The sequence below is a fragment of the Ranitomeya imitator genome, chromosome 1 (genome assembly GCF_032444005.1).
Source record: "Ranitomeya imitator isolate aRanImi1 chromosome 1, aRanImi1.pri, whole genome shotgun sequence".
NCBI classification, from domain to species: domain Eukaryota; kingdom Metazoa; phylum Chordata; class Amphibia; order Anura; family Dendrobatidae; genus Ranitomeya; species Ranitomeya imitator.
The window spans coordinates 1,017,086,144-1,017,102,138 of record NC_091282.1 but is presented as its reverse complement, the minus strand read 5'-3'; the positions used below and the strand labels follow the sequence as shown (position 1 = coordinate 1,017,102,138).

Sequence of the window (15,995 nt, the reverse complement as noted above, 5' to 3'; positions counted from 1 at the left end):
TAGCGAAGAGGTCTCGGATGCTGAAGAGTCAGTAGAATCAGATGTTTCACTCTCTGACTCATCTATACTAGATTCGGGAGACTTGTGGCTTGATCTGCGTTTTTTCTTTGAAGTTTTTATGCCTTTGAGGGCACTTTCCACCTGACTTTTTATTAATGATTTTAGGTCTGAGGTGAACGTCGGAGATTCCTCCTGAATGGTTTTCTCTATGCAAGAGCCGCATAGCTTTTTCTCCCAGGAGGAAGGTAGCTCTTCTAGACATATAGCACACACTTTGTGCTTTGATTTGCCTGTACATTTTCTTCCCTAGGAGAAAGAGTAACTACGTATTACATTAGTACTTTCACGTAGATCACTCACCCCTTGTGAATAAGAGATACCGTCTCTGGCCTGGGGACTATATCCACTGGATTCGTCACCGGTCGCATAGTTTTTTCAGAGACCCGGCTGCGTTGTGATCCTGAGCGTCCACTGCTGCTGCGCTGCTGAGATGAAGCGTTTCCCTTGCGCTGATGCTGTGAGCGCTGGTGCCGCTGTACCTGCACTTGCTCAGGAGACAATTGTACACACTCCTGTGCATCTTGCTGCTCTTTGTCACTCATAGTGGCCTCCACACTGTGTTTTAGCGAAGAGGAGGTTTAATCCACATATCCCCCTTGGAAATGCTCCTTTTTAAATTTGCCGCCGTCGGAAGTGGCGATCTGCGCATGCGCCACTTCCGGTCCAAAGCACGGGCGCCCCATAGGGAAGATATAATCGGGGATGCCTGCGCGCTCTAGCGTTCCGCCCTGTCCTGCCGCACCGTACTTCCGGTTTAGGCGGCCAGCGTCTAGCGGTGCCATGTGCGCTTCAGTGCGCTCCTGCGTCTGGCCCTCATGGAAGCATAGCCGCCGCTACCTCCATGTACCGTTTAGCGGTACGGAGGCTATATCGGTGACCGCCGTCACCTGCCTCCTTCCTCCCCCCTTTTTTTCTCTTGGGGAAGGCAGGCTCGATGCTCTTCACTGCCTCCCCCCACCACACTCACCCATAGGGCCCACCGACCCCAGCGGTGGTGCTTCAGGGCCGGAGAAAAGGGGGGAGAAAACCTGCTTGATCCAGCCGTGACAGGGCGCCCCCTGTCAGGAACCGACCGGACTAGCTCCCTGGAATCCCACGACGAATCCTTCAGGTACGTGCTGTAGGTTCCCCGTCAGGGACAGGAAACCAACTGATGTGGGAGAGAGGTACGCCCTTTTTCACCTGTAGGTTTCCTGTCACTGGGGGCGGACCCCTCTCCGTGGTGCCATCATGGGGATAGAGAAAAATCCTTTTTTCTTTTTTTTCGTGTTTAAAATAAAGATCCCTGTCCCCTAACCCCTCCCACCCCCTGTGCGCCCGCCCGCAGTTGCTAAAATACTCACCCAGCTCCCTCGCACGTCCTCTCAGCGCCAGCTTCTCCTGTATGAGCGGTCACGTGGTGCCGCCCATTAGTCATGAATATGCGGCTCCACCTCCCATAGGGGTGGAGCCGCATATTCATGACTGTAATGGGCGGCACCACGTGGCCGCTCATACAGGAGAAGGTGCAGCGCGGAGAGGACGCTGCGAGGGAGCCGGGTGAGTATTTTAGTAACAGCGGCTGGGTGCACAGGGGGTGGGAGGGGGGTGGGGACAGGGATCTTTATTTTAAACACGAAAAAAAAAAGGATTTTTCATATCTTCTCTCTAGCGAATGCTGCTGGAGAGAAGATATGAATGGCGGCTTCAGCACCAAATGCAGAGGACAGCGCTTACTTGTAGCGCTGTCTCCTGCACGGTCCGTGTACCCAGTTGGCACACGGGCGGCACACAAAAATGAAATTCAGGCGTTTTGATTTTTTTTTGTCGTTACTGCATTTTCCGATTGAATTAATTTATTTTATATTTTGATAGATTGGACTTTTATGAATGCAGTGATACCAAATATATGTATTTTTTAATTTCTTACCACAGTGTTGCTCTATATAGCAAAAATCATGGTCTAATATGAATTCCAGCCAGAAGCTGGCGTTCACAGAACTATCATGACAGGCACAGGGGTCCTCAGCAGTGCCTTGGCCATCATGGCAACCCACAGGCGCCCCATGATCACATGGGTTCATAGAACAGTGTGCCTCCCTGCCAGCGCACTGTAAATGCCATTGTCACAGATAGACAGTGGCATTTAACAGGTTAACAACCGTGAGCGGAGCTCCATTCAATGTGTGGAAGTTAGATTCAGATGATGGCTACCATCTGCCAGCATATGACATACCAATGCCTACTATGTCGAGAAGGGGTTAAAGGATTGTTCTCATAATTAAAATAAAATGGCTGTATCTTACTATTTACAGTAGTCTCATAGAGTCAAGGCATGTAAGAGCCCCATTCTTGGAATCAGTGGGAGTTTCAGGAGTAAGACACTTACCAATCTGCCAGTTATCAGCTATCCTTTTGGAGGGTGTAGGATTGGGCAGTTTTGCCTAAAATTAAAATCTTGATTTTTGCTTTTATAAAGTTAAAAATAATTTTAATCTCATTTTATTCTCTAAAAATAGCAAGGATTTTTTTTTTACAAAAGGAAATTGCTTGCACAGAATTTCTTGCATGCAGATGATCAGTGTTGGAAATCTGTCAGTAGGATAAACCCTCCTAAGCTGTCTATATGGGCATACAGGTCATAGGAAGCTGAATAAAATAAGTTGATATCTGTGATCTGATGTTGCTGGTAGCTTTGGAGTCATCCCATTAGGAAGAGAGAACAGGTCATAGTATATGAGATATCAGTCTTATATTATCTTTGTACATAACATATGATGTCTGTGTGCATAGTATACACAAATTATACAATGTAATATATGACTAGAATCTTGTGATATACTGTATAACACGTATCAGATGTTATGTACAAAATAATATGTGATGGTATATATTACAGCAGGAGTATCAAACTCCTTTTCACCAAGGGCCACATCAGCATTATGGTAACCTTCAAAGAGCTGCTTATAATTGTAAAGGCTCATGCAGACATCCATGCAACACAAAATGAGAATGGACTGCAATGCACTGACTGGTCAGGGGCTATAAGACAGCTGTCCCTGGGTAGAAAGGCTAAGAGAGCTGTCACTGGTAGTAGGGCTATAAAAGAACTGTCCCTGGGTAATAGAGGTAAGATCGCTGGGGTAGCAGAGTTGTTCCTGGGTAGTAGAGCTAAGCGTGCTGTCCCAGGGTAGTAGAGCTATGAGAGCTATTCCTAGGTAGTAGGGGTAAGAGTGCTGTCTCTGGGTAGTAAAGCTAAGAGAGCTGTTCTTGGGTAATAGGGCTAAGAGAGCTGTTCTTGGGTAGTAGGGCTAAGAGAGTTTTTCTTGGTAGTAGGGCTAAGAGTGTTGTCACATGGTAGTATAGCTATGAGAGCTATTCCTAGGTAGTAGGGCTAAGAGTGTTGTCCCTGGGTAGCAGAGCTAGCAGAGTTGTTCCTGGGCAGTAGGGCTAAGAGTGCTGTTCCAGGGTAGTAGAGCTTTGAAAGCTTTCCTGGGCAGCACGGCTAAGAGTGCTTTCCCTGGGTAGTAGGACTGGCAGAGTTGTTCCTGGGTAGTAGGGCTAAGAGTGCTGTCCCATGGTATTAGAGCTATGAGAGCTGTCCCTGGGTAATAGGTCTAGGAGATCTGTCCCTAAGTAGCAGGTCTAGGAGAGCTGTCCCTGGGTAGTAGAGCTACGAGAGCTGTTCTTGGGTAGTAGGGCTAAGAGAGCTGTTCTTTGGTAGAAGGGCTAAGAGAGGTATCCCTGGGTAGTAGAGCTACGATGGCTGTTCCTGGGCAGTAGGGCTAAGAGTGCTGTCCCTGTGTAGTAGGTCTAGGAGAGCTGTCCCTGTGTAGTAGAGCAAAAAGAGCTGTTCTTGGATAGTAGGGCTAAGAGAGTTGTTCTTGGATAGTAGGGGTAAGGGAGCTGCTACTGGGTAGATGGGATAGGAGTGCTGTCCCTGAGTAGTAGAGCTAACAGTGCTGATCTTGGGTAGTAGGGCTAAGAGTGCTGTTCCTCGGGAGTAGAGCTAAAAGAGCTGTTCCTGAGTAGTAGAGCTAGGAGTGCTGTCCCTGAGTTGTAGGGCTAGCAGAGTTGTTCCTGGATAGTAGGGCTAAGAGTGCTGTCCCAGGGTAGTAGAGCTATGAGAGCTATTCCTGGGTAGTAGGGCTAAGAGTGCTGTCCCTGGATAGTAGAGTTTCGAGAACTGTCCCTGGGTCATAGGTCTGGGAGAGCTGTCCCTGGGTAGTAGAGCTAAGAGAGCTGTTCTTTGGTAGTAGGGCTAGGAGTGCTGTCCTTGGGTAGTAGGGCTAAGAGAGCTGTTACTGGGTAGATGGGATAGGAGTGCTGTCCCTGAGTAGTAGAGCTAACAGTGCTGATCTTGGGTAGTAGGGCTAAGAGTGCTGTCGCTGTGTTGTAGGGCAAAGAGAGCTGTACCTCAGAGTCCAAGATGGACTGCTGCCTATGGTAAGTACTGATTGCATATGCTCTCATTCAAACATGAACCCTGTTTCTTTCTCACGCTGCTCTGTCAAGTACTGGCTACCTTCATTCTGATTTAAAAATCATTTCTTTGCTATTGCATTTAAAGTTGCATTTAAAGATTTTCTTTGCTATTGCTGGCCCCTCTGCTTAGTACTGGCTGCCTCTATTTTGATTTAAAGATTCAACCTGCTTCCTTTGCCACCTTCTTTGTTAAGTGCTGGCTGACTGCATCCACTCAGTTTCAAAGATGACACCTGTTCTTTGTGCTGGCGCTGCCCCCTTTACTTTGGCTGCTTCTGCTCATATTCCAAGATAACACCAGCTTTCTGTGTTGGCTCTGCCCTCTCTGCTACACTCTGGCTGTGTTGACAACATAGATGGTTACTATCTTGGATTTTGAGCTCTGTCGGAAACCTCAACACTGCTATTTAACTTTAAAAGAAACTCTCAGGCAGTGCATGCAGAAGGACTGGTTCTCTCTACATGGAAAGTGGAGAGCTGGTCCTTCTGTTTCTTGACATCACGGGCCACATAAAATGGCGTGGCGAGCTGTATTTGGCCTGCGGGCCTAGAGTTTGACATGCACTTACAACATGACTGGCCAAAAGTTTTGAGACTGAAACAATTTTGATTTTCACAGAGATTGCTCCTTCAGTATTTTATATATAGGATTCCCTTACAGAAGAACAAATTCTTTCATGTGAGAAATTGGGCCAATTATGCTAATGACACTCGGTTCAAACTCTGTCAGAGTTTGAGCCGAGTGTCACCTTAGTGTGATCCAATTCTCTAGCATTAGGCTACTTTCACACTAGCGTCGGAATCTGCCCGTCGCAATGCCGATTCCGATGCTAGCGTTTGATGCGCCGCACAACGGGTGCAGCGGATGCATTTCTCCGGCGCATCCGCTGCCCTATTGTGAGGTGGGGGCGGAGTTCCGGCCGCAAAAAGCGGTCCGTCGGCAGCAAAAAACGTTACATTTAACGTTTTTTGCTCCTGGCGATCCGCCACAACACGACGCAACCGTCGCACGACGGTTGCTACGTGTGGCAATGCGTCGCAATGCGTCGCTAATGTTAATCTATGGGGCAAAAACGCATCCTGCAAACAACTTTGCAGGATGCGTTTTTTGCCATAAATGACGCATTGCGACGTATTGCAAAAAACGCCAGTGTGAAAGTAGCCTTAGTGAATTACAGCACAGGTGCGGAGAACTTCATTTCTCAATCTTCTCCATAGTCTTTGGCTATGTGCACACTTTGCAGATTCCACTGCGGATTTTTCTGCAGTGGAATTCCAAAATCCGCAGTGAAAATCCGTCGCGGTTTTTACTGCGGATTTATCGCGGTTTTTACTGCAGTTTCTTCTGCGGATTTTCATCTGCAGTTTCCTATTGGAGCAGGTGAAAATCCGCAGAAAAGAAGTGACATGCTGCGGAATGTAAACCGCAGCGTTTCCGCGCGTTTTTTTCTGCAGCATGTGCACTGCGTTTTTTGTTTCCCATAGGTTTACATTGTACTGTAAACTCATGGGAAACTGCTGCAGATCCGCAGCGGTCAAATCCGCTGCGGATCCGCAGCAAAATCCGCAAAGTGTGAATATAGCCTTTGCGCTCTTACATCGGTCTGCACTCGGATGAGTGCAGACTAATGTTTTACACACACCCATAGACTTACATATCCACTTGCATTATGCTGAGAAAATTTTCTCATCCGAATTGGTATGAGAAAAATATTGCAGATCTGCACTGCCCCCATAGTATACCTTTGGGCCTAGTGCTATCTGATATAACATCACATAGCACTCGGTTGTGTTATACGTCAGTGTGAGCTAGCCCTTAGTCAGATAATTCTTTGGTTAGTGAAGTACAATTATAAGCATTTAACCCCTTCACGCCACAGGCCTTTTTCGTTTTTGCGTTTTCGTTTTTTGCTTCCCTCACACCAAATCATCTACGCCCTCGTCTCCTAGAAATAATGTAAAATAATAAACCAACATATGCTCCCTGTCTGCCGTAGTCCGGGTAATCCAGATTGTCCCAGAACGATCTCACGTGTAGAACAGTCACATCGGGAGATGTGACCTCTCTACCCGGCCTCCGGTGATACACTGACAGGAGCTAAACGCTCCCGCAGTGTTATCAGCTGATCAACTCTGGTGCTGTCACTTACGGCACTACCGCTGTGTGAGAACTTTCCCACGCTGCGGTGCCGTAAGTGACAGCACCGGAGCAGATGAACTCCAGTGAACTCCCAGTGATACACTACGGGAGCGATTATCTCCTGTCAGTGTATCGCCGGAGGCCGGGTAGAGCAGTCATGTCTTCCGATGTGAAAGTTCTACACGTGAGATCGTCGTGGAACACTTGATAATGGACGATGGCGGACAGGGAGTTTTATATGTTGTTTTATCATTTTATTTTTGTTGCAGGAGACGAGGGCGTTGGGGATTAAACATTCAGTAAGTATGGTAAATTAAGATTTAATAAAGGAGTCTGTGTGATTACTTCAAGTAAAGGATTTTATTCTGGCTGTGTCTTTATTTACCATGTACATATAGGAATAGAAATGGATAGCTGTCTTATAGACACTTTTCCATTACTAAACTGTGGGCTTGATGTCACCTGACAATACAAAGGTGACATCAACCCCACAAATATGAACCCCGCTTTGCACCGCTACAGGGAAAGTGGGAGGAGCGAGGCTAAATGCCTGAATTGGCACATCTTAGCGATGTGCCTTTTCTGGGACAGCTGAGAGCTGATGTATTTAGCCTGGGGGGCCAATATCCATGTCCCCTTCCCAGGCTATTAATATCAGACCGCAGCTGTCTGCCTAGTCTTTGCTGGTTCCATTTATAGGGGGACCCCATGTAAATTTCTTTCTGGGGTTCCCTTGTAAATTAGTCAGTAAAGGCTAAGCAAATAGTTGTGAGCTGATATTAATAGCCTGGAAATCTTCATGGCTATTGGCTCCTTCCCAGAATATTAACATCTACCCTCAGCCGTAGGCTTTCCCTCTGCTGGTTATTAAAATTACGCGGGAGCCCACGCCCATTTTTAAAAAAAACAAACAGACATTGCATTTCACGCAGATTTCTGAGGGTATGTTCCCCTGCAGGTTGGACACTACGTACATTCGCAGCATTCAACCCGCAGTGACCAGATGTTTCAGCACAGTGGATGAAATTTGAAGAAATCCCATGTCCACTATGCGTGCATCGGCGCCCGCGGCTTACATGTGCAACGTGTGCAAATAGCCTTACTGTTGGCATGGCACAGGACTCATGGTAGCTGTAAGCTTTGTGGACTATTACACAAGGTCTGTTCATGCCAAGGATATACGGTAGTTTGTGTGTCACCAAGTCTAAGACAGTGCTGGGCTATATTTTTGTGTGAAACTTTATTGGAACTTGGCATAGAATCTACTATATAATTGTCTAAGGGTCGCTTCCGTCTGTCTGTCCTTCTGTCTGTCACGGATATTCATTGGTCGCGGCCTCTATCTGTCATGGAATCTAAGTTGCTGATTGGTCTCGCCAGCTGCTTGTTATGGCTGCCGCGACCAATCAGTGATGGCCACAGTCCGATTAGTCCCTCCCTACTCCCCTGCAGTCGGCGCCCACTCCATACTCCCCGCATTCACCGCTCACACAGGGTTAGTGCCAGCGGTAACGGACCACGTTATGCCGCGGGTAACTCACTCCGTTACCCACTATTAACCCTGTGTGGCCAAGTTTTTACTATTGATGTTGCCTATGCAGCGTCAATAGTAAAAACATCTAATGTTAAAAATAATAAAAAAAATAAAAAATCATTATATACTCACCATCTGCTGCCTTTCCCGCTCCTGGCTACGCTTCGGTGACAGCTCCATGCAAGCAGCAGGTACCGGTGGTATGGGAGAAGGACCTGCCATGACGTCACGGTCATGTGACCGCGACGTCATCACAGGCCCTGCGCGAGAAGGACCTGCCATGACGTCACGGTCATGTGACCGTGACGTCATCACAGGCTCTGCGCGAGAACGACCTGGGCTGTGCAATATACTATGTGGCTGGGCAATATACTACGTGGCTGGGCAATATACTATGTGGCTGGGCAATATACTAAGTGGCTGGGCAATATATTACATGGCTGGGCAATATACTACATGGCTGGGCAATATACTACGTGGCTGGGCAATATACTACATGGCTGTGCAATATACTTCATGGCTGGGCAATATACTACGTGGCTGGGCAATATACTACGTGGACATGCATATTCTAGAATACCGGATGCGTTAGAATCGGGCCACAATCTAGTAATTTTATAATTACTTTCAAAATCGAGTTAGTATTAAGTGATCAGTAGGTAATTTCTATATATCACGCTTGTAAATGTAACATATTCCTCTCTGATCACTGGCATTGGTCTGTGTAAGTCACCACTGCTCACATACTATGTACATCATTGCATGCTGTCCTATTCATGCACATGACAGGACACCATATGGCAGCAGTTTTCAGGACTGACTGACATCTCATATCGCTAATAATCTTTGCACCTTTCAGATCCCTACAATGCAGTCCCATTGGAGGTGGAGGAGATGGATATGTTTTGCCATATTTCTCCTTGGCTTGGCAACAGCTGAAATCAGTGACAAAGAAGAGGATGATGAGGATGACAGTATAGACATCACAGAAGCACAGAGTGAAGAGCAAAGGAGTTATTTAGAGGTAGGCCCTGTATATTGTCTATACTGTATGTACTGTTTTATACCAACAAACATGTCTTCAGCTTTTTCTAAAAACAGCATACTCAAAATAGTCACCAATCCTTGTTGCCAAGAATTCTGTCCAATTCATAGATGCCCTTGCAAATGTATAACATAGCTCAGTCATTAGCCACTATTGGCTAAATGTGAAACAAAAGATTGTCCATTTTTGCAAACTTTTGAGTACACGTTTTCATGCTAAAATAAAGGAAAATAAATGTCTCCAACTGTATGGCAAACATGTGATGTCAGTGTGATCAAATCTTCTTAATAATTGCCATTTGAGTAAAGGTGTATACGGTGGCTCAGTGGTTCCACCAAGGACAACATCTGCAAGGAGTTTGTATGGTTGCCCCATGTTTGTGTGGGTTTCCTCCAGGTTGTCCAGTTTCCTCCCATATTCCAAAGACATACTGATAGGGAGTGTTCTGTTTGATGAATCCTGTCATAAATCACACTCTGTGAGTATCTCCAGGCTCTTTATTCACATCATGTCTCAACCTCCATTACATGAATTCCGAGTACAACAACATCCAACAAGTTCCAAACAAAGAATATAGAACACACATAAAAGTAGTGAGACCCCTAGAGGCCACATGAACATATAACATATTGCTACATCCTTTCTCTTTTAACTAGAGGAACAATAAAAGATACTAAACTAATGTATACTATGACAAAGTTAGAAATTAACCTAGTATGTCCAGTTAGATATAATCTTTGAGGTGCGCCGGCTTTTTGCTAATTCTGCCAGCTCTGGTAATATAAGATGTGTCACTTTCTACATTTGGTACATCTGGTAGTTCTTCTGATATTGTCTGTCTCTGGCCAGAGTCCTCACCCTGATGGTCATCTGTCACTGTTGGTGCCTGACTTGTACTTGCTGCCTCGTTGTCTTGGGTGTCTGGATACTGTTCAAAAGGCCATGAATCATCTCTTTCTTGCGTTTTCTTCAAATATCTTCGATTCCTCCTTAGTCTTCTTCCGTCGTCTGTTAGAATTTCGTAAGACCGAGGTCCCAGTTTCTGGACAACCTTTGCCTTTTGCCAGTGTTTGTCAAATGTGGTGCTTGGCTGCAGCCGAATGTTGTCATTTCTCTGGAGCTCAGGCAGATCCTTTGCAGATTTATTGTAATAGAAAGCTTGCCTAGCTTGATTCTTCTGTAATTTAGCTTCGATGTTTCCCAGCAGCTTTGGCTCTAACAGATGACACGCAGTTGGTACTAGTGTCTTTGTACGCCTACTCATGAGCCTCTGTGCCGGACTGCTGTCTAGGCCTTGGGTGGGTGTGTTTCTATGATCCAGTATAGACAGATATACATCAGCACCCGCCTGGTTTGCTTTCTGCATGAGTCTTTTGGCCGTTTTTACTGCTGACTCTGCTTTCCCATTACTCTGAGGATATCTTGGAGAAGACGTCTGGTGTTCAAATTCCCATTTCTTACTGAAAGTTTTGAATTCTTCCGACGTAAACTGTGCCGCATTGTCAGAGAAAACGATATCTGGAATGCCATACCTGGCAAAATGGGCCTTGAGTTTTTTAATCACTGTTCTCGCCCTTGTGTCCTGCACCAAATCAACCTCCCAGAAGTTAGAGAAATAGTCCACTGTAATCAGGTATTCTTTGTCATTCCATGTGAACAAGTCTGTTCCTATTTTTGACCAAGGCCTATGTGGAATTTCATGAGGTTGCAATGTCTCCTTTGGTTGCTTATCATTGCAGGATGCACATATTTCACATTGTGCTATGTAATTTTTTATGTGGTCATTCATTCCTGGCCAATAAACTGATTCTCGTGCACGACGTAGGCATCCTTCCATGCCTAAGTGAGAAGAGTGCAATGTCTTCAATATGCCTCTTCTGAGAACTTCAGGTATAACAGCCCTGTCTCCTTTAAAGATGATTCCTTGCTGCACTGACAATTCATCTCTTATGTGGAAGAATGGTGAGACTTCCCTCGGAGCATGCTGCTTGTATTTTGGCCAGCCCTGCAAGATGACAGTCTTTAAACTCTGGAGACTTTTATCCTTCTCTGTAAAAGTCTGGATTTGCTTGACCTTTTCTTTTGACACTGCAAGGTAGTTACACATATTGATGGTTTCAATGTCTTCCTCCTCATCATTTGTGATAGGAAGGTAAGCTCTGCTTAGCGTATCTGCAATCAGTAAGTCTCTTCCTGGACAGTACCCGATGTCCACATCATATTTCTGAAGTCGCAACAGCATGCGCTGTAGTCTCTTTGGGGCATTTAGTAATGGTTTCTTTGTAATGCTCTCCAATGGTTTGTGATCCGACTGCACTGTTACCCGTCGACCGTAGGTGTACTGGTGAAACTTCTCCATCCCAAATCCCACAGCCAGTAGTTCCTTCTCAATCTGCGCATATCCCTGCTCTGTTGTTGTAAGGGCTCTGCTTGTAAATGTAATTGGCTGTTTGTTCTGCATTAATGTGGCTCCAAGGCCTTTTTCCGAAGCATCATATTGTACCACCACTTCTCGATCTGGATCGAAATACTTTAGGGTTGCTGTATCTGCAATGGCATTCTTTACTGCTCGGAAAGCAGTCTCCTGGCTTTCTGTCCATTCCCAGCGCATATCTTTGTGGGTTAGCTGTCTCAGTGGCCCACACATGTCTGACAGATGTCTGCAAAATTTTGAGAGATAATTCACCGTGCCCAAAAATCATTGTACTCCAGAAACATCAGTAGGGGTAGGCAAATCTTGTATTGCTCTCACCTTTTCAGGATCCACTTTGACCCCAGTTGAAGTCAGTCGATGACCAATATAGGCCACTTCTGTCATTTTCAATTTGAATTTGTCCAAATTCAGCTTTGTTTTTTTCTCTGCATCTGTCCAAAAATTGTATCATCTTCTGATCGTGATCCTTGATTGCAGATTCCCACTACTAGGATATCATCCGCTATTGTCTTCACTCCAGTAAGTCCTTCCAAAGCCTGCATCAATTTCTGCTGGAATATCTCTGGAGCAGGTTTTAGTCCCATGGGCATTTTCAGCCATTTAAAGCGTCCAAATGGTGAAGAAAATGTTGTCAATAAACTTGAATCTTCAGTCAGGGCCACATGCCAGAATCCATTTTTTACATCACATACAGAAAATATTTTAGCCTTTGATAAATCTGGTAGAACATCATCTAATGTTGGCATTGGGTAATGATTTCGTTTCAGCGCCTTGTTGAGTGGCTTAGGATCAATACATATTCTTAACTTGCCCAATGGTTTCTGCACTATGACCAAACTGCTGATCCAATCTGTGCTCTTATGGACTGGTGCTATCATGCCTCTTCTCTGTAGATCTTGCAGTTCTACTTTCAGCGGTTGCATTAACGCTACAGGCACTCTTCTTGTAGGTAATCTGGTGGGCTGCACTGTGTTGTCAATTTCTAGCCTATATTTCCCTTCAAAGCATCCATCACCTTCAAATACATCAGCATACTCTGCTTTTATTTTCTGCATGTCCAAGTTGTGCTCTGCATTTAGTTTTGGATTTTGTATATCTTGGGCAACTTCAACAGACATAATGTTCTGAGACTGTACTTTTATTAAGTCCATTGCCTGAACTGATTTTACTCCCAGTAATGGTACATGGTTACCACCCCGTAACACGGTAAATTCAACTCTATAACTCTTTCTGTTAAATGGGTTTCGTATTTTTAGCTTACATTTCCCCATTGGTTTCAGAACACTTTTGTTGTACATCACCAGTACCTTGTCAGTTGGCTCAATAGAAACCTGTTTGTTTAGCAGATCAAATGAAATTACATTGCAGCTTGCTCCACAATCCAGCTGAAATCTAATGGGCTTCTCATCCAACAAGAATGTTGCATAAAGCTGCTTGGCATCCTTCACTACTGACTGCCCGACTACATTGACTTTCTCTGTTGTAGACTGCATTTGTAGCCATGTAATGTCCTCTGCACTGTCAGTGTCTGGTGTCACAGTGTGGAGCTGTCTGTACTGTTTGCCTCTTCCTTGCCTGCAGACAACAGAGGAATGATTCTTCTTGCCACATGACCTGCAGGTTTCCCCATTTTTGTCTCTCTCATGTCTTTTCCCACAATACTTGCAGTGGACAGTGTTTATAGGGTAGTCTGGTCCTGTCTTTCCTTTCATAGATACTGCATGTACCTTGTCATCATCATTCTCACTGGTGCCTGCCATCATCTTCAGGCTGTGCTGTGTGAGCTCAGCAGCCCTGCAGATTTGCATACATTTCTCTAAAGTCATGCCTTCCTCTCTCAGTAATCTTTCTTTGAGATGACTGTCCTTTATGCCACACACCATTCTGTCCTTGATTAGACTGTCCCTGATCTCTCCAAAGCCACATGTGTCTGCAAGTCTCCTCAGCTCTGTCAGATATCTGTCCACATTTTCACCATCCTACTGATGTATTGTGAAAAACATATCTTTCCACTGTCTCATTCTTCTTTGGGTCACAGTGTTTATCAAATGCCTGCACAATGTCTGCTAGGAGGAGGTTGTCTGTGTCTGGGAGCAAGGTGTGGGCTAATTCTCTGCCATTTTCCCCAATTAGGTAATAAAACAGCTTTACTTTCCGTTTGTCATCAGTGGGGCCCACAGTCAGATCCACATACAGTGTAAACCCTTCCTTCCAATGTCTCCAAGTCTGGGACAGATTACATGAAGTAACATCCAGTCTCTGAGGGGGCTTCAGACCAGTCTCCATTTTTCTGTACTGTCAGGGAATCTGTACTTACAGTTGCAGTGATCTGTGCAGTTCCTGCCTCATATAAGCTCTAAGAATTTGCAGGTTCTGTGCCCGGCTGCCACCATGTTCTGTTTGATGAATCCTGTCATAAATCACACTCTGTGAGTATCTCCAGGCTCTTTATTCACATCATGTCTCAACCTCCATTACATGAATTCCGAGTACAACAACATCCAACAAGTTCCAAACAAAGAATATAGAACACACATAAAAGTAGTGAGATCCCTAGAGGCCACATGAACATATAACATATTGCTACAGGGAGTCTAGATTGTGAGCCCCGATGGGGACAGTGATGGTGATGTCTGTAAAGTGCTGTGGAATTTATTGCGCTATATACGGTAAGTATAAATATAATAATAAATGTACACTTCACTATTATTTATTGACTGTTGTTATGTGCACATCCAAAGCATGGTTGTCCTGTCTCAACAGGCTATGAAAAGACTGCTGCATGGCAAAAATGTAGCAGTTGTTTAACTCCTTAACAACCACCGATACGCCTTTTAACCGCACTGAGAAATAAGTGTATAGCTCCACCCAGCGTTGGAAAATCTCCGGGATCTTGGCTACTGGGGGTAGCTGAGACTCCAGAGAACATTATTCGGGTCGGTTTTTACTGTACCCAGTCACGTGATCACCGTTATTCACCGAATAGCGTCAATCACAATAAAAAAAAAAACTACACTTTTCCATTCATTTCTCTCTCCTCTGATATGATCTAGCATATCAGAGGAAAGAGAAATGAGGTCCCCCAAGCATCCTGGTACCTCCAGCATCCGTGGACCCTCCTGCTCCATCATAGGCAGCATCAATAGTAAAAAGTTGGTCACACTTGTCAAGCACTATGTTTGACAAGTGTGACCAACCTGTCAATCAGTTTTCCAAGCAATGCTACAGATTGCTTGGAAAACGCTAGCATTCTGCAAGCTAATTACACTTGCAAAACACTAGTGTTTTGCAGAAATATGCATGCCAATTCTGCATGCATATTTCCCACGGCAGGGAGTTGCAATTCTGCGGAAATTTTTGCTGCAATTCTGCAATGTGTGCACATAGCCTTAACATTCTGACTGGTGATCACATAATGATTATTAAAGAAGTTCTCCACTATGTGGATATCCCCTTCTCATACCCCATACTTGGCCCCTATAAATTAAAAAAAGCATATACTCGCCTACCGTGCCAGCACCATTCCACCGATGTCGACACTTATGTTCTCGGGCAGTTGTTCTGACATGTGAGCGTCACGGTCCCTGCCTTTGGACAAATCGAGCATTTGCAGGAAATCAAGTCTGCAGCTGCTCTCTGATTTCCTCTTGATGTTCAATTTGCTGATTAGAAAGCTAAAAAAAATATGCAGTGGGTACGAAAATTATTCAGACCACTTTAAATTTTTTACTCTGTTTCATTGCAGCCATTTGGTAAATTCAAAAAAATTCATTTTTTTCTCATTAACCCCTTCATGACCCATGATATTTTTGTTTTTTTTCATTTTTCGCTCCCCTCCTTCCCGGAGCCATAACTTTTTTCTTTTTCCATAAATATGTCCATATGAGGGCTTATTTTTTGCTGGGCGAGCTGTACTTTTGAATGACATCTATGGCTACTTTCACACTTGCGTTGTTAGGCGTACGTCGCAATGCGTCGTTTTGGAGAAAAAACGCATCCTGCAAAGTTGCCCGCAGGATGCGTTTTTTCTCCAATGACTTGCATTAGCGACGCATTGCGACGTATGGCCACACATCGCATCCGTCGGATGCGACGTGTTTTTGGCGGACGCGACGCACAAAAAACATTCAATGTAACGTTTTTTGTGCGTCGTGACCACCATTTTCAACCACGCATGCGCGGCCGAAACTCCGCCCCCTCCTCCCCGTTCATCGTAATGGGCAGTGGATGCATTGTAAAACTGCATCCGCTGCCCACGTTGTGCTACATTTAACACACTGTCGGTCGGTACGTCGGGCGACGGCCCCGTACCGACGCA

The 15,995-nt window shown here is 45.1% G+C and overlaps 1 protein-coding gene across 1 annotated transcript in view; it reads left to right on the top strand.

Annotated features, from left to right (window-relative positions):
• CLGN (calmegin) overlaps positions 1 to 15,995 on the top strand; it is a 173,705-nt gene that overhangs the window by 18,005 nt on the left and 139,705 nt on the right. Inside the window, exon 2 of the mRNA XM_069743975.1 lies at positions 9,058 to 9,222. Within this exon, the coding sequence (XP_069600076.1) occupies positions 9,067 to 9,222 (156 nt within the window). The 5' untranslated portion in view covers positions 9,058 to 9,066. The remainder of the gene's footprint in view (positions 1 to 9,057; positions 9,223 to 15,995) is intronic.